A 24,786-nucleotide genomic window follows, 5' to 3' on the forward strand; every position below is an offset into this window, starting at 1 on the left:
CTGTGGGGTCGCGCAGAGTCAGACACAACTGAAGCGACATAGCAGCAGCAGCAGCAGCAAGCATTTGAGGAATTTTTGAAGGTTTATCTTAATAGAATGCCCCCAGAATGAAAGATCAGTTGGTGATGCTGGTTTTCTGTGTCCATGTTACTAAATCTGAGTCTGTTGATCTGTGGTGAAAGTCCTCCCCAAGCATAGATTGACAGTGGTTTTACTTTTTTCCTTACAGTGGTTTTAAGTAGTTCTTGTTAACTCGCAGACTTCCCACATCTCTCGAGACCCTGCATTCTCTTCCTTTCTCTCCAGCCTTTGCTCTTCTCCTTTGCTCAGAGGGTTATTTATTAATCTGAGCCTGTGGCTTCATATTTACAGAATACCGCCCTAATGCCAGAGCTTCTCAGTTTACTTTAGTATCTTTTGGGGGCCTGAGAAAAGTTACTAGAATGAATTTTAGTTAACAAAGGTGAAGAGGTGGGACAAAGGAAGACAGCAAGAATTGAACAGGAAACTGGACCCTCCCATTTGCTGAGATTGATGATGACTTCAGGCATGTCTCGGAGATACTGTAGAGACACAATGAAATGAGTCTCGCAAGAAAGCAAGTCACACAAGTTTTTTGGTTTCCCCGTGGGTCCACGCTGCAGCATGTCTCAGAACTTTCTTTTATTCTTATGGCTGAATTGTATTCCAGTGTATGGATAAACCACATTCTGTTTATCTACTCACCTGTTGATGGACCCTGGGTTTGCTTCCACCTTTAGGAGCTTCTCTGCCTTCTCTTACGGACACCTCCAGACCCAGACGTAGAGCCCCATGCTGTGATTCCTGCACCTGAGCTGTAATTACAAGCTGTAATTAACCTTTCTCACAAGCGCACTTACTAGAATGAAGCTGGGTAAAAGAAATGTTAAAAAGGAGGACCTTGAATCTTGTATTTTCTTAAGGAGTGAGCAGTTCGCTACAAAGTTTGGCCCAAAGCTCTAGGACTTTGAACACTAGATATTCGTTATGTGTCATGTGACAGGTGGTTGACCCTGTGTCATTTGGGGCTACAGGGATAACTTGGCCACTTGTCCCTCATTTTGGGGGATTAGTTCAGCCTCAGTCACCCTGGGAGAGGTAGTGGGGTTCTCAAGACAGCAGGAGAGAAGTCCAGTGCACAGATGCTCTTTAAGTATCTGCTTGCATCCTGTTTGCTAACGTCCCATTGTCTAAAGACACCCACAGGGTCCAGCGCAGAGTCAAGAGGTAGATAAAGACAGCCCATCTCTTGTTGAGATGAGTGGCAGAGTTGCATTGCAAAGGGTGTGTACCCTGCAATGAGAAGTTTATGGTCAATTTTTGTAACCCACCACAGTACTTTAAGACAAATTCAAATAGAGATAAGCTCGGTGTGAGTCCAAAGGGTCGGGACAGGTTTTATACAGGTGTTGATACAGCATCTTGAAGGATGTCCAGGCTTTGAGTACAGAGGAGGAGGGTAAGAGGTGGAATGGGTCTGAAGAAAGAGTGCAGGTACAGAGAACACAAGGGGTGGGGCTGGGGGGCAGGCAGAGGGCCTGGCTGAAGGCTTGTCTGGGAGCAGCTGTCAGAGTGAAGGTTTGGAATGTCACCATGGTTGAGAAAGGCCTTCAGTGCGCAGTTAATGTACATATAGTTCATCTCTATGTTCTGCAGAGCAGTTGAAGGCTATTTTGAGAGAAGGGTAATATGGTGAATCACTTGATTTAGGAGAAACAGTGTCTTCAGGATGACTTACCCACGAGCTAGCCAGAATTCTGAGATGGCCCCTGATATTCCTGCCCACTGGTGTGCCTCTGTGTGATCCCCGTACCTGCAGTGTGGACAGGACAGTGAGGGTGGTGGAGCGCCCTCCTGTGATCAGGCTGGCATACGATGGAGAGGAAGAGTCTTGCAGATAAAGTAGCTAGAGGTGTATCCAATTTTTTTAAGGACCAGCTTTTTGTTTTGTTGATTTTCTTTCTTGTTTTCAATTTCATTGATTTCTCCTCTAAATTTTGTGATTTCTCCTGCTTGCTTTGGATTTAATTTGTTCTTTTTTTCTCGTTCCCTAGGGTGGAAGCTTAGCTTATTTATTTTAGATCTTCCCTCTTTTCTAAAACATCTATTCAGTGTTATAAATTTCTCCATAGGCACTGATTTCACTCCATCTCATAAATTTTGGTAAGTTGTATTTTCATTCAAGATATTTTAAAATTTCTTTTAAGACTTCTTTGATTCATTTGTTATCTAGAAATGTGCTATTTAATCTCCAAACACTTTTAGATTTCCTATAATCTTTGTTATTTTCTTTTGATCTGAGAGCATACTTTTTATGATTTTTGTTCTTTAAACTTTGTTGAGGTATGTTTTATGACCCACAATGTGGTTTGTCTTGGCAAATGTTCCATGCGAGCTTGAGAAGAATGTGTATCTTACTGTTACTGGATGAAGTATCCTGTACATGTAAGTTAGATCAGGTTAATTAATGGTGCTCTCCACTTCAGCTATATCCTTGCTGACTCTTTACCTGCTGGATGTATCAGTTACTGATGGAGGTGTGTTAAAATACATAACTGTAATAGTGGGCTTATCTATTCTTCCTTGCAGTTCTACCAGTTTCTGCTTATGTATTTTGATGCTCTGTTGTTGCACGCATACACATTAAGGATTTTTATGATGTTCCTTGGTGTGCTGTTTTGGGTGTTTGTCCTGCTTGGTGTTCTCTGAGCTTCCAGGATCTGTGGTTTGGTTTATTTGGAAAATTCTCAGCCGTTATTTCTTCAGATATTTCTTCTGCTCCGTTCTCTGTTTCTTCTAGTATTCCCATTACTTTTGTAAGTTTTTTTAAGAGACTTCCAAACTGTCTACCAGAATGGCTGTAGCATTTTGCATTGAGTGGCAGTTCCTGCCACTGCCCGTCGTCACTAGCATTTGGTGTCATCAGTGTTCTGAATCTGGGGCATTCTCGTAGGTGTGCAGTGGCGTCTTATTGTTGTGTCACTTTTGTTTATTGTTTGTTTATTGGCCATGCTATGCATCATGTGGGATCATAGTTCCTGGACTAGGAATGGTACCAGTGCCTCCTGCGATGGAAGCTCAGAGGCGTAACCACTGTATCGTCAGGGAATCCCCATCATTATTGTCTTAATTTGCATTTCCCTGGTGACATATGATGTGGGACATCTTTCCATATACTTATTTGCTGTACGTACATCATCTTTGGCGAGATCTCTCTTAAAGTCTTTGGCTCACTTTTAATTGAGTTGCTGTATTTTCTTACTGTTGAATTTTGAGAGTTCTCTGTATATTTTGGATAACAGTCCTTTATCAAATATTTCTTTTCCTGCAAATATTTTTTCTTGGTGTATAAGTTGTCTTCTCATTCTCTTGACATTATCTTTTGCAGAATATAAATTTTTCATTTTAATAAAGTCCAGCTTGTCAATTACTTCTTTCATGGATCCATATCTTTGGGTATGGAAAAGGCCTTTCCATACCCAAGGTCATCTAGGTTTTCTCTTATATTATCTCTTAGGAGTTTTATAGTTTGGTGTTTTACATTTAGAACTATGAACCATTTTGAGTAAATTTTTGTGAAGGGTATAATGTCTGTGTTTAAGTTATTTTTTCTTTTTTTGCACTGGATATCCACTTGTTCCAGCATATTGATGAAAAGTTAACTTTTGGGAGGCTCATTTTCCTTCATTTGAAGATATTTCTATGTTTTTTAATTGAGATACAATTGACACATAGCCTTCCATTAGTTTCAGGTGTACAGAGTAGTGATTTGACATTTCTATGCATTGGAAATGATCATCGCAGTAAGGCTAGTAAGATCCATCACCACACATAGTTAAAATTTTTTTCTTATTGTGAGAATTGTAAGGATTTACTCTCTCAGCAACTTTCATATATACAGTATTCCTAACTGTTGTCATCATGCTCTACATTACACCCCCAGAACTTGTTTTGTAACTAGAAGTTTGTGCATTTTACTGCCTCCATCCATTTGGCCTCCTCCCACCCTTTGCCCACCTCTGGCAACCACTAGACTCCCAGTCTGTTCTCTGTATCTATAAAATTCAGGGTTTTTTTTTTAGATTCTATATGTAAGTAAGATCATACAACATTTGTCTTTCCCTGACTGACTTATTTTATTTAGCATAATGCCCTCAAAGTTCATCCATGTTGTCACAAATTGCAGGATTTCCTTTTTGTTGTTGAATAATATTCCATTGTAAATATATACCACAATTTCTTTATCCATTCATTCATCAGTGGACACTTAAGTTTCTTCTGTATTTTGGCTGTTGTAAATAATGCTTCAGTGTACATGGGGGTGTATATATCTTTTTAAGTTAGTGTTTTCATTTCCTTCAGATAAATACTCAGAATTGAAATTCCTGGGTCATATGGTAGTTCTATTTTTAATTTTTTGAGGAACTCCCATACTCTTTTCCATAGCAGCTGCACCAGTTTGTATTCAAACCAACAGTGCACAGAGGATTCCCTTTCCTTTATATCCTTGCTGGCACTTATTATTTCTTGTCTTTTTAATGATAGCAGTTCTTACAGGTGTAAGAAGATACCTGATTGTGGTTTTGATTTGCATTTCCCTAATGATCAGTGGTGTTGAGCACCTTTTCACGTACTTGTTGGCTGTACTTATTTTCTTTGGAAGGATGCCTATTCAGATCTTCCACCCATTTTTTTAATCAGAAGCTTGGATTTTTTGCTATTAAGTTGTATGGGTTCTTTATATGTTTTGGATATTGACCCCAGTCAGCCATATGATTTGCAATTATTTTCTCCCATTCACTAGGTTGCCTTTTTATTTTGTTGCTGGTTTCCTTTGCTGTATAGAATATTTTCAGTTTGAAATAGTCCTGCTTGTCTGGTTTTGTTTTCATTGCCTGTGGTTTTGGTGTCATAACCAAGAAATCTTCGCTAAGACCAGTGTCAAGCTGCTTTCCCCCTGTGTTTTCTTCTAGGAGTTCTGTAGTTTCAGGTCTTACATTTAAGTCTCTAATCCATTTTGAGTTCATATTTGGTATAATATAAGGATCCAGGTTTTTTTTTTTTTGTCTATAGCTATCCAGTTTTCCAGCACCACTTGAAGAAGAGATTGACTTTTCCCCATTGTGTATTTTCCCTATCTTGACACTTTTGTCCAGATAAGAGTGGCTATATATGCATTGATTTATTCTGTTCCATTTGTCTATATGTCTGTATTTATGCCAGTACCATGCTGTTTTGATTTCTGTAGCTTTATAGTATGTTTTAAAATGAGAACATGTGTTCTCCTGCTTTGTTCTTTTTTCTCAATGTTATTTTGGTTACTCAGAGTCCTTTGTGGGTCCATATGAATTTTAGGATTGTTTGCTTTTTTTGTAAAAAAAAAAAAAAAATGATGCTGGGAGGTTGAGGAATTACATTGGATCTGTCAATCATACGGGGTAGCATATACATTATAACAATATTAGTCTTCTAATCCGTGAACATGAGTTGTCTTTCCATTTATTGGTGTTTAATTTCTTTCAATAGTGTTTTATAGTTTTCAATGTACAAGTCTTTAGCTTCGTTGGTTAAGTTTATTTGTAAGTGTTTTGTCCTTTTTGATGCTATTGTAAATGGGATTATTTTCTTAATTTCCCTTTTAGATTGTTCATTATATAGAAATGCAACCAGTTTTTGCCTGTAGACTTTATATCCTGCAACTCTACTAAAGCATCATAGTGTAAATGCATTTTAAAGCCCCATGGGCCCCAAGAGGAACATTAGGAAATAAACATGCATAGGAAAGCAGCTCAAGGACTAGCTCCACATTCAGTGTCAGGAAGCTCAGAAGGAACCAGAAAAGGTGTCTGGGGAGAGTCTGCAGTGAAGAGTGTGGAGAACTGAGGGCCAAGCTTGTGCTGCAGATGCCAAATAGAGTTTTTCACATAGGGTTTAGAGAGATTAACAACCTTCCCAGGTCACACAGCTGGCTGGAGGTGCAGCTTACGTCCGGACTGACTAGCAGATGCCAGACCCATGCTCCCAGTTTCTGTGCTCGAACATATAAACCACAACCAGTATGATGATGTTCCCTTTAGTAGCATCAACTCTGTGCCAGGCACTGTTGTGAGAGCTTTATTTATAACAGTATATTTATTCCTGTTGTCATCACCATCTTACAGAGGTGGAAACGGAGACACAGTGAGGTTATGTTCAGGGTCAGCATGCTTTGAACTCAGCTGTCTGGGTCCAGAGTCTGCACTCATAACTGTCTGCTGATAACTCTCTCCACTGCCTGCATAACTGGAGTGTCATCAGGCATAATATTTCTTCAGGTTGAATGAGGACGCTCAAGAAGCAAATAGATTCTTTAATTAGAAAAAGAAAACCAAGCATCAGCGTTTTGACCTTTGGCTCTGTCCATATTGATTTTGGTGCTTCCCAGCCTCGTATAAGCTGGAGCAGTGCTATATGCCTTTCTTCCAGCTTGAACGAAGTACTTGTAAAGTTGCTTTGTTCTTTCTCCCCATGGAGCATGCCTGAAAGCAAAATGTAATGCTGCCTTTTACGCTAAGTCAGATGAAAGCCTCGGTTTCTCAGGGTCAGAAAAATGCAGTCATATAGGTGGAGTCTCGTCCAATGATTTTAATTTTGCCCCTCTCAAAAGTTAAGTGTAAGAAGGAAGTTCTTACATCTGAGAAGAGACTTGCTGCTGGAGTCATGTTGCCTGGAGTAATGGTTTACAACTGTTACGACTTTCACATTGGCCCAGAGTTTACTTAAGAGGCACTGGAAGCATGTTGTTCCTTCCAGCATGATAAGACCTTCAGATGTCTGCTCTCTGTTGCTCGTTTGTCTTCATTATGCCTTGTTTTTCCTGGACATGACCTCTGCCCCTCAATTCAGGTGCTCCCCTGAGCTTTTTTCTCGCCACTCCACGTATTCTGGCATTTTTCCTCAAAGAAAGGTCCTGCGTTACACTTATGGAAAAAATAGCCCAGTGCCAGGGTGGGGTGGGTGGGCAGTGCGTCCCCTTCAAGTTCTACCTGGCATTTCATTCTCCAGTCTTGCCTGTGCCTCTCCTGTTAGCTCACCTGTTTTGATCTGACATAGCTGAGGCTTTTCTTATCTTTATTTTGGTTTAAATTTTTAAAAGTTCATAACCAGGTTTTCAAGAGGACAGGAATCCCGAGACCCGATTGTCAGCAAAGTAGGCAGTAATTACAGCCACTGTCACCTGGCGTGTGAACAGACGTTGAAAAAACTGTCCATTGGCCAGCCTCAACCCAGTGTCCCACCTCTGCCAGCCGTTTCATCATAGGCTGCTGGCCTCAGTCAGAAGAGGTGGGGACCTGGAGTGGAGCCAGGGTAGGGGAGACAGAGGGGCACTTGAAAGGCTACAGCGGGAGAGCTGCTTTCACCAGCAGAACAGGTCTGCTGATGAAAGTTCTCTCCATTTTTGTTTGATTATTTATTCTGATTCTTAAATGCTCATCTGTATGTTCAGGTTTTCATATATTTTTGAGTCAATTTTGAAAATATGTAGTATACTAGAAAGAGATCCATTTTTCTAAGTTTTCAAATTTGTGGGCATAAATTTGTATTTTAGAAATCCTGCTTATGTCAATAATTATGTCCCCTTTTTTCTCTGCTCTTTTTTGGAATGACTTTTATATATATAAAATACATGAGTTTCAGGAAGAAACCTAAAGAGGATTTACATTTGCTCCTGGCAGCACCTCGGGCAGAAGGAGTCCTGGGTCACATTCACCCAGGTCTGAGGAGTGAGATGGGTTGAAGCCAGGCTTTGGTCCCTCTGAGGGCCAGACTATGTCTGTTTCACCCTTATCTGTAGGAAGTAGCCCCGAGTGTCCAGTTCCAAGTATGAATCATTTATTAGGGTTCCCCTTCCTTGGTGGACCTGGACTTATGTTTTTATTCTCTTGCTCTCTAGGGTTATCCAAAGATGACCCCACTACATCAGCTACCTTTTCAGACATTGGCACATGCCCTTCAAAGAAAAGGTGCTCCAAACATTAGGGTCATCTCTCTGAATTTCCTTTTTCTCCAAATTTTGATCCTGTAGTTCTTTCCTAGAATTTCCTTTTTCTCTAAAGTTTGATCCTATAGTTCCTTCCTACTTTGTCTCTCTAATGCTATCAAAGACATACTTTATACACACACACACACACACACATATATATATGTATTTTTCTTAATGCAAGGATTAGCCTGCATTACCTTGATGGCACTAAATGAGGCTGAAGTCCTTCTTGTATATACTTTTTAAAGATAAGTGTTATTCTTGAAGTATAGCATGCATGCAGAAAAGCAAACAAATCTTGAGCATGCTGCCGCTGCTGCTGCTAAGTTGCTTCAGTCGTGTCCGACTCTGTGCGACCCCATAGATGGCAGCCCTCTAGGCTCCCCCATCCCTGGGATTCTCCAGGCAAGAACACTGGAGTGGGTTGCCATTTCCTTCTCCAGTGCATGAAAGTGAAAAGTGAAAGTGAAGTCACTCAGTTGTGTCCCACTCTGAGCAACCCCATGGACTGCAGCCTACCAGGCTCCTCTGCCCATGGGATTTTCCAGGCAAGAGTACTGGAGTGGGGTGCCATTGCCTTCTCCGAATCTTGAGCATACTGCTCAGTTAATTATCACAGGTGACTACCTGGTCCCCCACCCAGTCAATAAACAATGTCAGCACCCAAGCCTGCCCCTCCCTTCTTCACTGTGTCCCCTGCTCCCGTCTCCCTCATAATCACTTCTGCTTGGCCGCTTCTTCCTTCCTGAAAACCTAAGAAACCGGATCTCGTTTGGTCCCTTTCCTTTGTCATGATGAAGTGCATAGTTTTGTCCCAGTCCTTTCTCATTTGGTTTGCTCTTTACCTTTTCAATCTATTCCTGGGACGGCTTTCTCCCTTGTATATCATGTTTCTCCCCTTGTGACAAGCCTGCTCAAGCCTGTTAACAATTCGTCCCTTTAGATTGTACACAATACTTTGCTGTTTTCCTGAGTGTGATTTCTAGAAAGCCTTCCAAGCTCATGATTGTCTGCTGACACGTAGAATATGTGATTTCAGGCTGTGATTGTGTTTTGTAAACATTTCAGGCTGGACAGTTACCCAGAATACAAACCTGTTGCCTTATTTCTCGGGCTAGCCCTGCCCGTCACAGGAAACAAATCAGGAATTGTTTGGTTTGAAATGTTCTCTTGATCTCACCTTGCTCAAAATGTGCTGTGAAATTGCAGGAAGAATTGCAGAGCAGTGACATTTTGCAGCTGTCATCTGGCAGGTATGACTATTGACTTACCGAGCTTGACTTCTCAGTTCTCATTTATCACCCTCATCAGATTCACATTTTGGCACAAGCACCTGGCACAGTGGCTGGCATATGTTGGCATCTGATAACTAATTAGCTTGTGGTAATCTGATACGAGGGATTCAGAAGTCAAGAATCAGGGACGTCCATGAGGTGAGACAGAAATGGCCAGCCTTTTTCTCTTCCTTCCAGCTTTTTTGAAATATACTTGATATACACCACTGTATAAATATAAGGTGTGCAACATAGTGATTTGACTTATACACATCACAAAATAATTACCACAGTAAGTTTAAAGAACATCCATCAGAATTAAGAAATAGAAAAAAATTCTCCTTGTAATGAGACTGCTTCGGATTTACCCTCTTAACATAGACTTTCATATAACATGCAGCAGTGGGCCAGCCTTTTTTTTTTTCTTAAGTTAGAAATGAACTTGGCTTCTGTCTCTCCCACTTCTGATTCTTGGCCATTTGTTAGATTTAATTTCTAGCATCAAAGAATCCGCATCCTGATAAAATGGGCGTTTTATTTTTCCTGGTCCTTTTCATTGAGAAGTGGTGGGTATGGTGCAGAGTAAGCATAGCTTGTGCTTTGCATCAGCACATAAGATCACAGTGAACCCCCAGAACTCAGGGTTCAGCCAGAAGGTAATCATCCAAATGGATGTGATAAGTTTTCCCCCAAAAATGGGATCCCTTCCAGAACCAAGAGAATTAGAGTAGAAAATGTATCATAAAGGAAAACCCTCATCTGAAACCTTGTGGGGTTCATTGAAGCCAGGGTGTGTGAGCAGCTGGACCAAGGTTCACCTGCAGCGGGGGAAGGCAGAGGAGAACTGAGGAGTCACATTTCAGCCCTGTTCTGGGGGGACAGGATTGAGCCCCAGCCTGGGCAGCTCCAAGGGTGTCGTCTGGGGTGGGACAGTGGTGTCTCACCACCCTGCACCTTCAGTTCAGTTCAGTCACTCAGTCGTGTCCGACTCTTTGCGACCCCATGGACTGCAGCACGCCAGGCCTCCCTGTCCATCACTAACTCCTGGAGGTTTCTCAGACTCGTGTCCATTGAGTTGGTGATGCCATCCAGCCATCTCATCCTCTCGTCCTGCTTTCAATCTTTCCCAGCATCAGGGTGTTTTTCCAATGAGTCAGCTCTTTGTATCAGGTGGCCAAAGTAATAGTTTCAGCTTTAGCGTCAGTCTTTCCAATGAATATTCAGCACTGATTTCCTTTAGGATGGACTGATTGGATCTCCCTGCAGTCCAAGGGACTCTCAAGAGTCTTCTCCAACACCACAGTTCAAAAGCATTAGTTCTTCAGTGCTCAGCTTCCTTTATAGTCCAACTCTCACATCTCACGCTGCAGCTTGGCTTACCTGGAATCTTTAATGTCTCGTTAGGGATCAGCTTGCTGCTGCTGCTAAGTCGCTTCACTCGTGTCCGACTCTGTGCAACCCCATAGATGGCAGCCCGCTAGGCTCCCCCATCCCTGGGATTCTCCAGGCAAGAACACTGGAGTGGGTTGCCATTTCCCTCTCCAATGCATGAAAGTAAAAAGTGAAAGTGAAGTCGCTTAGTCGTGTCCCACTCTGAGCGACCCCATGGACTGCAGCCCACCATGCTCCTCCATCCATGGGATTTTCCAGGCAAGAGTACTGGAGTGGGGTGCCATTGCCTTCTCCGAGGGATCAGCTTAGGCTGTTCTGTAAACTTGACATGCTAATACGTACCACAGTGATGAACATCTCTGTCTTCTTGGAGTAGGGCAGGGGGCGCCTGCCTTGTTTAGTGGCCCCAGAGCTCCCCCTCCTGTTGCTCTCCCATCATCTTGACAGGTGGCCTCTTACTGTCTCTGGTCACTTCCTTCTTCCCCCTCCACACTCCAAGTGGAAAGATCCCTTTTGCTGCCCTGATCCTCTCAGTTCAGCTCCACTCAGAGCTCACGCCCAGAGTGTCCTCAGGGCAGATGGCCCCACACCCACTGCAGTCCCTTCTCCTCACCCTGAAGTGAACCAGGAACCCCCTTTCAGGTGGGCTGCCCAGCTCGGGCAGTGCCCCCCAGTGACTTGGAGGTGCTCACACCTGGGCCCAGCAGTGGGGCTTCTGCCTCCTTGGCTCTGACCACACTGTGTAGCCACACCCTGAGTGTCCCTGGGCCAAGGCAATGCCCACTGGCTCCCACCAAACCCTGCGCTTCACTGTGAGCCCCTCTCAAGGTGGGTGGGTGATGGTGGGGAAGGGTCCTTGGGGCAAAACTGGGACCTGTCTCCAGTCGTCGGGTGGAACGCGTCAACACTTGGCTCCTCTCCATCTTGCCGCTGTTTTTTTCCTCCTCTTCAGCTCCTCCCGGCTCGGCTCCCCTTTTACAGTCCCCCTAACTGATATTTCTCACCTCTGAAGAACAGTCTTTGAGCCACGGTGACAGGCTTCTGAAAGAAAACAAATCACTTTGAAGGTGGGATTAGAGAAGGGACATTGGAGCTGAGGACCTGAACGAGAGGCTTTCCCTTGGGGGGTGGGGGGCATCATGGGGAGTGCATGCATGTAAGACAGCCGAAAACCCAAAATGAAACAGGAAGTGAGCTTTTAAAACATCCAAGATATGTGTTCTTGTACTTTCACACTTGATCTCACCGTTTGAGTCCTTGTTGGGCGACTCACTCTGTTAACTTAACCTCCAGGAGAATCTGAACCCAGTGGGGAGGAGTCCTGAACCCTGTCCTCCATGGTGTCCAACTGACTCTCACTTTTTCTCACTGCTCTCCCTCATCAATGTAAATCTGTTTTAATTTGCTTCTCATTTTGATGGACTGAATGTGTCTGAATCTGCTGCTTCAAGCAATTCTAGACTCATTTCCTCCATCACAGTGATGCTCAGATGTGTTCTACTAGAATTACCCTGCAGTGAGTAAAAAAAAAAAAAAACTCTTCTCCAGGTCTGTAGGAAAATGAATCTTTGTGATTTTGAGAACTTGCTTTTTTCTAAAACTTCGGTCCCTGCTGTGGCTTGCCTACTAGAGCATGAAAAAATGCGTGAGAACATCGAGTGAGTAAGGACAAATCTGTAGGAAGCCGCTGATCTTGTTAGCTTTGATGGGTTGGGTTTTTATCATGGATGTGTGATTGTTATATTGTACATGTATATTCATCGTCCACTCATAAAACTTCTTCTGATTTGTGTGATGAAACGAAGTACATCAGCACGTTGGTGTTCTGCACAAAGTTCTGAGAACTCCAGGTGTCCTGCCACCTTAAACACTGAAAGTGAAAGGAAAGTGAGGTCGCTCAGCCGTGTCCGACTCTTTGCGACCCCATGGACTGTAGCCCACCAGGCTCCTCCATCCATGGAATTTTCTAGGCAAGAGTACTGGAGTGGGCTGCCATTTCCTTCTCCAGGGGATCTTTCCAACCCAGGGATTGAACCCAGGTCTCCTGCATTGCGGGCAGATGCTTTACGGTCTGAGTCACCAGGGAATCCCCAAACAGTGAAAAACACTGCTTTCTAGACTCTAAACAAATTTCTTATGGTACTGGCTCATGGCACTGACAGTCCTTACTGTTCAGCTGAAGTACGGATCATGAGAACACGTGCTGACCGTGCTTGTTGGAGCATAATTACATCTGTCATCATGAGCATGGGCTTCCCTGGTGGCTCACCATTAAAGAACCCGCCTGCAGTGCAGGAGACGCGGGTTCAATCCCTGGTTTGGGAGGATCCCCTAGAGAAGGGAGTGGCACCCACTCCAGTATTCTTGCCTGGACAATCTCATGGACAGGGGAGCCTGGTGGGCTACAGTCCATGGGGTTGCAAAAGAGTTGGATACAACTCAGTATACGACTAAAACAGTAACAGTCATGAGCATACTTGAAATTGGTTTCCACTGTTTTGAAAGATGCAGTTACTCCGAATTAGGGATGTGCTTGTCTGACATCCTCCGAAGCCCAGCACTGACAGGAGATGCTGTTTCACCTAATTCCCAGCATCTACCCAAGAGGGCCAGTTAGCATGGACTGTTTCCTTGCTCACATCCTGCCGGCCTTTCTTCCACAGTTAATTCATTTGTTCATTCACAATGATAATTTGGTATCATCTCCTTTCCTGTTTCTTCTTTTTGTCTTTGGGATTATTTTAGAAGCTTCTTGGATGATTGAGTATTTGAATAGTAAAGTGATTTGATTTTTTCATTGCAATACAGTATTTCAAGGGCAGGTAGCAAGCAGGCACAGTCTTTCCCATGGTGCTCTGCTCAATTTTTACTGGACTCCTGCAGGAGGGGGCAAGCATCAACAGCCAAGGGTTCAGTCCCTTCATGCTGGTCCCTCCCTGGGTGCTGCTTCTCCCATTTCAGTGTCATCACTGAGGTGGACCTGGATCACTGACTGCCCTGGATGGGACTTCCATTCATCAAACATAATTGGCATCGTAAGAACATCACCTGTCCTGGAGAAGTGACTTATATACTAAGTTATTTCAGGGTCTGACCACTGCCTGAGCCTCAGTGAGCTCGTCCACCACCCATCATGCCTTTTGGTCTTCCTCATGTGCTGGAACTGTGCCAGCCCAACCTGAGCCTCCTAGTCTCTTCTACAGATACACACACACATGCATGCACACACACACCCCAGTGCATGCAAACATATGGAGACAGATGTGTAATAGCACAGCGAAAGTCTGATGTTTGGTTTAGGGTCCTCCATCAGTCATTATGCTGCAGCAAAGTTGGTTCTACCCTGACAGTAAGATGCCCCTTTACCAAAAGCACCCACTCAGTTCAGTTCAGTTGTTCAGTCGTGTCTGACTCTTTGCGACCCCATGGACTGCAGCATACCAGGCTTCCCTGTCCATCACCAACTCCCAGAGCTTACTCAAACTCATGTTCATCACGTTGGTGACTCCATCCAACCATCTCATCCTCTGTCGTCCCCTTCTCCTCCCACTTTCAATCTTTCCCAGCATCAGGGTCTTTTCCAATGAGTCAGTTCTTTCCATAGGGGGGCCAAAGTATTGGAGTTTCAGCTTTAACATCAGTCCTTCCAATGAATATTCAGGGATGATGTCCTTTAGGATTGACTGGTTTAATCTCCTTGCAGTCCAAGGGACTCTCAAGAGTCTTCTCTAACACCACAGTTCAAAAGCATCAATTCTTCAGCACTCAGCTTTCTTCACAATCCAACTCTCACATCCATATATATGACTACTGGAAAAACCACAGCTTTGAGTAGATGGACCTTTGTTGGCAAAGTAATGTCTCTGCTTTTTAATATGCTGTCTAGGTTGGGCATAGCTTTTCTTCCAAGGAGCAAGCGTCTTTTAATTTCATGGCTGCATTCACCATCTGCAGTGATTTTGGAGCCCCCCAAAGTAAAGTCTGTCACTGTTTGCATTGTTTCCCCATCTATTTGCCATGAAGTTGTCAGGCGAGTGTATGCTCTTTGGTTCTGTCTTGTCACAACAAAGATTTGGGGTGATGGACATTAAAGCCCCCTTGGCGTGTCACAGCTCTCGGGTCTTGGACAGACTGTGTTATAGCTCTCAGGTCTCGAATGGACCGTGTTATAGCTCTTAGACAAATCAGTGTTACCCCTCTATTTTAGTTAGAAGACAGCAGGAAAATCCATCTTCGAGGTGTGAGGGCATGTCGATCCAAAGACGTGAAGAGCACGTCTCACCCCAGCACGTGGGAGAGAGAGAGCGAGAGCCCTTTGGCGCCTCTTTTTATGTTTTTTCCTTCCCCCTGGGCCTGCTCTATGCAAATTGGGCTTAGTCAGGAGTGCTGTTCTACCTGAAGTCCTCACTCAGGTCCTCGGACCTTCCTTTGACTGTCCTGTTCTATTTTTGCAGGCTTTTCCCTTCCTTGTCTTTTAGCCACCGCCATTTTGGACTCCTTTTCCCTATTCTAACTACCTAACAAAGTTATGGGGCCGAATGCCATGATCTTAGTTTTCTGAATGTTGAGTTTTAAGCCAGCTGTTTCACTCGCCTCTTTCACTTTCATCAAGAGGCTCTAGCGTTTAATTATAGAACCAGTAATGATTATGTCTAATAAAAATTCTTTACTGTGTTCATAGTATTATATTTTTTAAAAATTTTCCAAAATATGTGGCCTGATGGTATTAAGTTTTGCAAATGCATCAAGTAGTCTGATAAGTCATTCACCCTGCATGTTCATCGGAGAAGGCAATGGCAACCCACTCCAGTACTCTTGCCTGGAGAATCCCAGGGACAGGAGAGCCTGGTGGGCTGCCGTCTATGGAGTCGCACGGAGTTGGACATGACTTAAGTGACTTAGCAGCAGCAGCAGCAGCTGCTGCATGTTCATTTTTGCAGCAGGGATTTCAAGCCAGGCTCTGCAGACCTGTTGCATGCACCTCTGATTGGAGAGCGCAGCCAGCACCCTAAGGGAGACACCCCCCTGGTGACATGTCAGGGATGTAACAGACACCCTGGGAGCAAACGTTTTCAGCTTTCACTGCCCACCCCCATCAGGCAGGGCTGATTTTTATCCACCTGGCTGTGAAATTTGGGACCCACAAAAATTCTTGGCTACTAAGAACTGGGTTCTCGGTTCAGACTGGTTCTTTCTGTTGAAGGGTGAAAGGAGAACACCTATTATAAATCAAGCCTTCCAGAATCTCATTAAGGAACTTAAGAAAACAGGTAGTCTTGGAGAGGCAGTAGTTCTGAAAACTGAAGTGGGGCCAAATAAGAATGTCTGTTTGGAGGCCAGTGAGAGAGAAAGGCAAAGGTTTTGCTTGTCAGGCCTCTGCTACTTTAAAGAAAGAGCCGCCTCACAGGCGCGGGTGCCGGGGTCCCAGCTGTCAGCGCCATCACCCGGCCTCCAGGTGAAGACAAGGAGCCTTGTTTCCCGGGTGAAGAGAGGAGCCTTGTTCGTGACCCCTGGCCCGCAGCACCGCAGACCCCTGCCCCCCACCCCGGCCCTGGCCTTTGTGCTGTGGCTCCTCCTCCCTCCCTCCAGACTTTGTGCGCCTTTAAGTGGCCCCCAGGAAGGGACCACCCAGGGGGCTGCACAATGGGGGCTAAAGTAGCCCCTGAAACATAGGTTTCTTGAGACAGGCCGTGAAAAGAAAAGTACTGTTTAACTATGTACATGTTTGTCCTTTCTACCACCGTTTTGTGTGGCTAACAAACCCCCGCACCCCCGCACCGCCCCCTCGCGTCCAGACTCCTCCAGGGCCGTACCCCCAGCTGTTCCGGCTGCTCCTCGTTCCTGCTCCCAAGGCGCTGCTGCCTCAGTCTGCTTACATGCACGCCTTTGGATGGATGGTCAGGAAATTGGTATCAGAGCAAACAAATGATGCTTGCCTGATGAAACTGTTTTATCAGTCATCCTCAGAGTCAGTGGCTTGGCACTGCTGCTGCGTGAGATGTGTCTGTAGGACCACTCAACAAAAGCTGGCAGCCGGAATTCAGTTCTCAATAGCCATTCACACCTCTGTAAAAGGATTAGCTCCGGCCGATTGTTAGCCTGTTTAAATCTTAATTTGCATCTTTATGGAGGTAGGGCTTCTCCGGGCCTCTCTGCTGCTCAGTGGGGGGGGGGGGCGGGGAGGTGTGTGTGTGTCTGTGTGTGTGTCTGTGTGTGTGTCTGTGTGTCTGTGTGTCTGTGTGTGTGTGTCTGTGTGTGTGTGTACACCTGTGGGTGGGCATCACGGGAGGTTTTCTCTTACTGGCGAAGGTGCTAAATTGCTTCAGGAGGATGTGTAAGCGACACAGATTGAATTAGCTACTTCGGTTTTGACTAACCTTGACTGGGCTTTGGTTCATTAGTTACATTGGGTTTGGCCAAAAAGTCCATTTTGGTTTTTCCTTACAGATTGCAGCAAAACCGACCAAACTTTTTGGCCAACCCGATCAGATCAGATCAGTCACTCAGTCAGTTGTGGATTCAGAACATGAGGTGCGTGAATGCATTCTGTTACTTCTGTTTAAACTCAGGAACCTCATGGGTCTTAGGATTTTTCAGTGTTGTTCATTGTAATCGATAAATTTCCTTGGGCATTAAATGGAGAAAAACAGACCTAGGATATGATGGAATGATGGTTTTAAAATAATCTATTCTATCCAGACCATGTGTTCTTAGTGAAAACATCAAAGTCACCTTATGTTTCAAAAGGAAAGTATGACCTACCAAAGCTGTGAGTTTCCAGGCAAGGATTCTGCAAGCTCTGGAATCCGATGGAGACTAGCAGGCCGTGTTGCCTTCTTCCCACCCTCACGTGTGTGGGTTATTTCTCCATGACATACTCACGTCTCACCGCCGCCTCTGTGTGTGATGCCTTCGTGTTGTTGCTCTTTCTGAAATAGTTTCCTCCCTAAAACTTCGTTCTGGATAGAACCAACTGCCTTCTGATTCTTCCATTTCCTTAAAGAGACAGTAAACATCATCCATAAAACTTTCAACAAGTAACACTGTGTTGTGTAAATTGTGTAAGCAGACTTGTCCCTATCTGGAGTCTGGGCCCACACTATGCAAAGACTGTGTCTCCTGGAGAAAATGAAACCCCAAAGTCAGGCTCCCATCACTGCAGCTGAAGCACGTGCTCACCAAGTGCCCCGAAGATGACAACCAGGGCAGATGGGAAAGTCATGTGCTAGAGTCAAGGAGAAATTTTTCTGTTTGCCAGGAAGTAATTCTCAGTTTGTGATACTGAAAGAAAAAGCGTCTTTTCTCCCTTTATTTCTTTTAAAAAAAAAAAACTCTACCTTGACTGCTCACATTAGCCTGGCATGAAGTTGCTTTCTTGTAAATAATGTCCTGAATTCTGTGTGACTGAAAATGAAGCTTTCTCAGAAAGTAGTTTAAATTTAGCCAAAACATAATTTATTGCGTGCTTAAGTATTACTGGATAAAATAAAATTATGTTAAAGCAGCCATTTGTGTTACTAGCAGTTGCTTGTCCTCAAGCAGGTTTGTCCTCTTGCTGGACCTCACAGAAAGCAAACGGATGGTAGGGGCCCAGTGCCTTGGTGCCCGGACACCCTCTCCCCAGGAGAGAGACGGGCTGTCAGGCCAATGCTCTTCTAGCTGAAGTGTTCTGGTAGGAATGCAAATAGAAGACAGGGAAGAAATTGAGCTCTTGAATTTGAAAATGGTATTTTCATCACACATCGTCTTTTAACTCTGTACATTGTGTGAATTATTGAAGTTGTTTGCAGGCAAGTGTTGATGGATATTTTGCAAATTAAAGTCTGTCACATGGGGAGATAAGTATTAGAAATCCTCAACTCAGAGCCACTCATCTTTCAGCACATAAGGTTAGGAGTTAATCTAGGGTGGGCCATGGCTCCGTGGGGACAGTGCTGGTGGGCTCTCACTGACCATCTTGTAGATCATTCCTTGCTGAGCCCTGGAAGCCCTGGGCCGGTGTGACACCACCGTGTAAAAACAGACTGTAACAGCACACATGTCATGAATTATCTCATGTGGGTTTAAATCTTGTCCTGTCATTCAGCACACAGTGTCCTTAAGAGTGTCGTCAGCATCCTGTGAAATCCCAAGTACCCTTGCTGTTCTCAACAGGCCTCTTAGTCATGTGGGGAAGACTTGTCAGATGGGGCATAGCTGGAGGGACAGCACAGGGTGGGGTGCTATCTGCTTCATGCTGGAGGAACTCAGGGATGAGAAAGATCCCTGTGAAGGAGGCAGTTGGAGACACTGCCAGACAAGTGTGGGGGCAGTTGGTCTGAGCAGGCCTGACATCTGGACTCAGCAGACTGCTAAAGAGGGAAGGCATTTGGCGTATGATTGCTCACTGGCCCTGCCATGGTGGTACTTGGGATGGAGATGGGGGGAGGATGCTGGAGTCGGGGAGCATTGTCCGTAAGGAGTTTATAACAGTAACTAGACCCCACTGATCGGCTTTCTCTTCTCATCATTCCTAAAAGTGGCAGAGGTAAGATACTTGTCCCTGGGGGGCACTGCCACATTCCACCTTGGCACAGCAGCATGAGCCGTCTGCCAAGCTCCCCTGCTGTACTTGGGTTTGCAAGGATACAGAAGCCACATCCCTTGCTCGGGGCTCAGCCCTGGTCCCCCTGGTCGGAAAGTGAGTCTAGAGGCCATCTAAGCTGGATCAAGCACAGTTTTTAACATTCTTCTGAATAGTTGTACCATGTTAAAATCTGAGAGATGTCCTATAAAAATAAAACTAGCAATGGTGAATTTCCAGCTTCTCTTAAAAACTGGAAAGATCTAGCCTCACTGAGACACTCTGCCATGGGAGCCTGGGGTGACCAGCCCTTTAAGGTTGACACGTGCCCCAGCCTTTAGCATCCTCACCCCACCAGCGGTGGGTGTGTGGGTCCTCCCTGTCTGCCGCCCACCACCACACTCACATCTGCGAGCTCGTCCCTGCCACCCAGAGCAGAGGGTCGGTCCCCTGGCCTGTCTCTCCCTCACCAACCCCGTCCACAGCTACAGCTGCCAGGAAACCAGCCATGACTCAAAAACCCACGACGTTTATCACTGTTTCTTTGCCATAGTTTTATATTGAATCTTATTTCCTGTTACTGTCCAGTCACCACCCCAGCCAGCTTATCTCCTTGCTGGGTCCCACCCCCTCTTAGCCTGGCTTTCCCTCGCCTTTGCCTTGCTGCCACCTGGCTTCAGCTATGGTCTCCCTCTGTCTGCATCCTGCCTGGCACAGGGCCCTGCCCCACCTTCCTGACCATCCTTCCCTCTACGTATCATTACTGCTCTGAAATTGGCTTATCTTCATCTTCTTAAGGGCAGGTCTCACTCTGTGAATTGGTTGATGACAAGATACAGCCTTCTAGGGAGAATCGGGACCCAGAGTTTGCCTTCGAAAAAGCTGGTAGACATAGGTACTGCATGCACATCCCACGGGCAAGGAGGTTTGGGGCAGCCGAGGGCAGGCAGGGGGGACCCAACATGACATGGGCCACAGGCTCAGGGTTTAGACAAGAGCTGGGACTTGGCCTGGAGCTGGGGGTGCCAGCAGAGGGGCCCAGAGTCCAGAACAAGGCTTGAATCTGGGGACCTGTTTCTATTTCCTGCCCAGGGTAAAGGCCTGCTTAGGGTGGGGCGGGGGGTGGGGGGAGCCTCCAGTGTACAGGTGGAGCAGGTCTTTTTCATCCTTGTATCATCAGGCACATGGCCATCGAATGGATCGAGTAACTTAGCCCAACCATTAGATCTCTCCCAACCTTTAGACTGATTACAAATTAGTAATACTTTGCTATGAACATTGCTTTATAAGTTGCTTCGTTTTCCTCTTGGGGAATGTGTTGTATATTGCCAGCTACATATATGATCAGTTTCTCTAAAGGAGAAGTATTTTGTCTTTGATATCTTCTCCCATGACTTTTTAGAATCATGCAGTGTTTTGTTTTGTTTTTTTTTTTTAAGGAATTTACTAACCAAGCTCTTTGGAGACTGTTGTGACCCTGACAGACCTAACCTAGAACAATTAACACTCCACCAGTGTCCCTGTGGACTGCAAATAGATGACAAGGGCTAAATCCCTCTTTCCACTCCCTCCTGTTCTTTCTAAAAATAAAGAAAATTTCATAGCAGTGGGATCTGAATGGAGAAATAATAGTCATTTTTTTCTGCATTCAGAAATAGAGGACGTAACCTCTACTTCAGCCAGCAGTTTTCAATTTCTTAGCAGTGACAATTTAAGTAAATTTCATGTGAGTGGAGATCTAACTTTGTTATGATTGACAATGTGAAATTAGTCTTTTCAGCTGTTCCGATTATCTGGCATTCTTATCAGTGAGGTGGGATGTGCAGTGAGATTGCACAGCTGTGGATGTGAACCTCACTGAAGTCTGCAAAGGGTTAAAAGCCACTTCCTCTGATGGATTTAAAACAGCCACCTTCTCACAGACAAGTTTTTCAAACCACCCTATTTTATATCTTTGTCAAGAGACAGTGTAGTTGCTGCATCTTTATGTTTAGATTATATTACAGATATATTTCAATAAACCACGAAGAGCCACCATAGATTCTAGAAGCTGACCGTCTGGGCTCAAATAAACATCTCCTGCAGCACCTGTTTTATTTTATAGGCTCTGTAACCACAGTGACATCCTACGAGAAGGCCCTGATGCCTACAGAACCACTGTCCTTCACCAGCTCCCGCAACTGTGCCCCAGGGGTGGCAGTGACAAAGAGCAAGTCAGGTATGACAGTCCTCAAGTTGCTGCTGTGGTGGATAGGCCCTTCTGGTTCCCAGATAAGGGTGGAAAAACACTGCTGTACACAGTCAGCTCTGTGCTGGGCACCCAGAGCATCGATTTAACTGTGGCCTCACCATCTACTTCTTTGTGAATGTATTTGTTTCTAATTGTTAATTGGATACATCTGCTCAATTCCTGCTCTTATATCTTGCTCAGTCCCTGCGCATGTATCTGCTGAATCCCTGCCCATAGCAACATTTTAAGTGGGGAGGGAACACGGGTAAGCTCAGTCTCGCATGTTCACATAACTTGGTGAACACCCAGGTGGTAGTCCAGCAGAACCTCCTGCTGGACAGGTGTCCTTGCCAAATCCAAACCCCAGATGGGTCCCTGCGTTTCCAAGGTCATGCTGGTGATGCAGGCCTCTGATGAATATGGTTCCTATACCAACAGCATCAACAAATCCTGTAAGCTTGTTAGAAACGCATGTTCTTGGGTCCCACCCCAGATCCACTGAACCAGGGGTCTAGAGGTGGGGCCCTGCCATCTGGGCTTGAACGGATGCTTACCTCTGCTCCCTCAAGTGTGAGAGCGCTGCTCCAACCATGTGTCTTCAGTGGCTCAAAAGTGGGCGTGAGCAAGCGGGGTTAATTGTTTGCAGGGTGGTTGGCACACATGAGTCATGGTTCTTTCTGAATCAGTCAGAAATCTATCCATGCACCTTCTCGGCACTTTGGGTGGCTTGTCAGGGCCAGCATTACATATAGATAATATGTGTAGTGGTTTCTCCAGTGCTGCCCCTGGTAGGTGCCTAATTCATGGGTGCATGAATGTTACCAGTGTCCTTACCCTGATTTTTATTTGGGGGACTGACTGAAGTGAAGTCCCCTCACTGAAGTCTGTCCCCACCGTTTTCCAGCTGAGAACAAACGGCTGCTCAGGTGTGGTCAGCCCACCTGAAAGGGCCTTGTCTGGCTGGGAGAGTGAGATGGCTTTCAGGTCTGGTTGTCTTACATCTGGCGTCTACTGTCTTTTCTGTGTGTCATGCAGACTCTTTTGTATAAGTATATAAACAGGCAGGATAACGTGGTTTTCAGAGTGGAACTCGGCATAAATCCATTGTGTATCGGGTCCCATCAGGGCGTGAGGAGCCGTCCGGGTAATGGTCTCTAAAAGGACCTTGTCCCAAGAAAATGTGGCTGATCACAGGACTACATCCCACAGACCGCAGAGTGAGGGTCACCAGTGCTGAACGGAATGTGTTTACATCCACTTCTGAATCTTGCTGTGATCTCCACACTACAGAGAATGTGGGACCTGCCCATCCTGGTCAGTAGCTTTTCAGCTTACAGCAGTGAAGGGCAATGCATGGAAATCCTCTTTCATGTTTTTATCATGCAAGTGAAGATAAAGGCAGTCTTAAAATGCCCTTTACAAGGGTGGGAGAAGCTGGCTAGAGAGGAGTCTCTCTGGCCATTTGGTGATTGTGTGCAGCAAGGCTCTTCAGCTGGACCCGCCACTTCTTTCTCACCGTCTTCTGTGTGTGTTGATATACTGTTTGGCATAAACCACAGTGGTGGTATGTCGCATGAAGGCACATATGCATTTATAATTCTCTCTGTGGACTGAGTTGTTAGACTAGGTGATTCATCATGTGACTCTCTTAACCTGGGCTGCCAGACTGTGGCGTGGCGATAAGATATGCCATCTCCATCGACTCGGCCCGCGTTTGTTACAGTTTCTCAACATGCATAAATAGAGCGTCCTTTCCCATTATGAGAGGTTGCATTTTCCATGACTATTGATCTACAGTTATGTATAAATCAGCTTTCCAAGAAGAAATGATCTTTCTTTATGACCAACACAAATTTTAAAATTAATATCTGGAGCCTTCGGAACTGTGTCTCTGCCACAGTCATTTTTTAAAGCCAGATAAAGAAGTCAGGAATGGTTCCTGAAGTCACTGTTGTGGTCTGTTATAATCAGAATTACCCCGTGTCATGACTGAGGATGCTGTTCCTTGCACACTGATTGCCACTGGCTCCCTTGCTAGCCTCAGAAAAAGTCCCAGGTGTCTATCTGACCTCTAAGAGACAGGCAGTCAGGTCTTAGCTGCCAGTTCTTCCTAACAGGTCTTAATCCTGGCATCATGCTCCCCTGCCCTCTGCATGTTCACCACCTCCTGTGCCCTCAGCGCTCAGGAGGTATTCCTAGTGCTGTGCTGTGCTTAGTCACTCAGTCGTGTCCAGCTCTTTGCAACCCCATGGACTGTAGCCCACCAGGCTCCTCTGTCCATGGAATTCTCCAGGCAGGAATACTGGAGTGGGTTGCCATGCTCTCCTCCAGATATTTGCAACCCAGGGATTGAACCCAGGTCTCCTGCATTACAGGCAAGGTATTGCTAGGTATTTCCCTAAATGGGGTATTACTGTCTGCCAGGGACAGCCCTTAGACCGAAGCTGCCAGCTGGTCCTTCCAGAAACACAAATTTGAAGAGAATCATCTACTTCTGTTTCTCAATTGTTAGTGACATTGATGTCAGCTGGGCAGAATGGGAAGGCTCTAACATCGTATGGACTCCTGAAAGCCTGTAAACAGAGCCATGTTTTGTGTGGCCATGGCCCTGCTTGTGCCCCTGACCAAACCTTGGCAAGCAACATCCGTCTCTTTGCTTCCATTCAATCCAGAAAATGGGACACCTGGTCCACAGCATAGATTGGAAAGATAGATTTCTGAATTCTCTATCACAAAATGAAGCCTCTTCAAAGAAAAAGGACAAAACCATTCCTATCATCATTATTATTGTTATTACTGATTTTTGTTATACCTGGGATTAAATGTTGTAAGACCTTCATGTGAAAGGCTGTTACTAGTAAGTTGTCATTTTAGACAATTATGAGTTTTTAAAATATGATGCATGTCATTTGAGGCAGTCTATTTTTAAAAAATTGTTCTTTATTGCCTCCTGGAAAATGTATTTTAACATAAAAGTGATTAATCACTTTGTCTTCTATAGAAACCGTAATGAGACTACCCATGAGTTTATGTCTTTTCCAGGTGCAATTAATTGTCTCTGTCCATTGCTCCTTTCAGATACATTCACCCCACTGTGCTCTCAAACTAATGCTGAAGAATTGTCAGGTTTATAGGATTTGGAGTATATGTAGAATCTATTTTATTCTGCTTATGTTCAGAATAAAATTCAAGATATTTATTATTTTGTCTGCATTTAAGATTTTGGTCAGATTACCCATCTGTTGTAAATCAGTTGTAGTTAGGAAATGCTGATACCTTTGCT

At 44.9% G+C, this 24,786-nt stretch overlaps 1 protein-coding gene across 2 annotated transcripts in view; it reads left to right on the forward strand.

Annotated features, from left to right (window-relative positions):
* Nucleotides 1-24,786, forward strand: part of KIZ (kizuna centrosomal protein) — a 93,758-nt gene that overhangs the window by 26,818 nt on the left and 42,154 nt on the right. Inside the window, exon 7 of one of the 2 annotated variants that reach the window (XM_010836334.1) lies at nt 21,378-21,491. The exons of the other annotated variant lie outside the window; for it this stretch is intronic. Coding sequence (XP_010834636.1) covers nt 21,378-21,491 — 114 coding nt within the window. The remainder of the gene's footprint in view (nt 1-21,377; nt 21,492-24,786) is intronic. 2 annotated transcript variants of the gene reach the window in all.

Source organism: Bison bison, unplaced genomic scaffold, assembly GCF_000754665.1.
Source record: "Bison bison bison isolate TAMUID 2011002044 unplaced genomic scaffold, Bison_UMD1.0 scf7180017864063, whole genome shotgun sequence".
In the NCBI taxonomy this organism is placed as follows: Eukaryota; Metazoa; Chordata; class Mammalia; order Artiodactyla; family Bovidae; genus Bison; species Bison bison.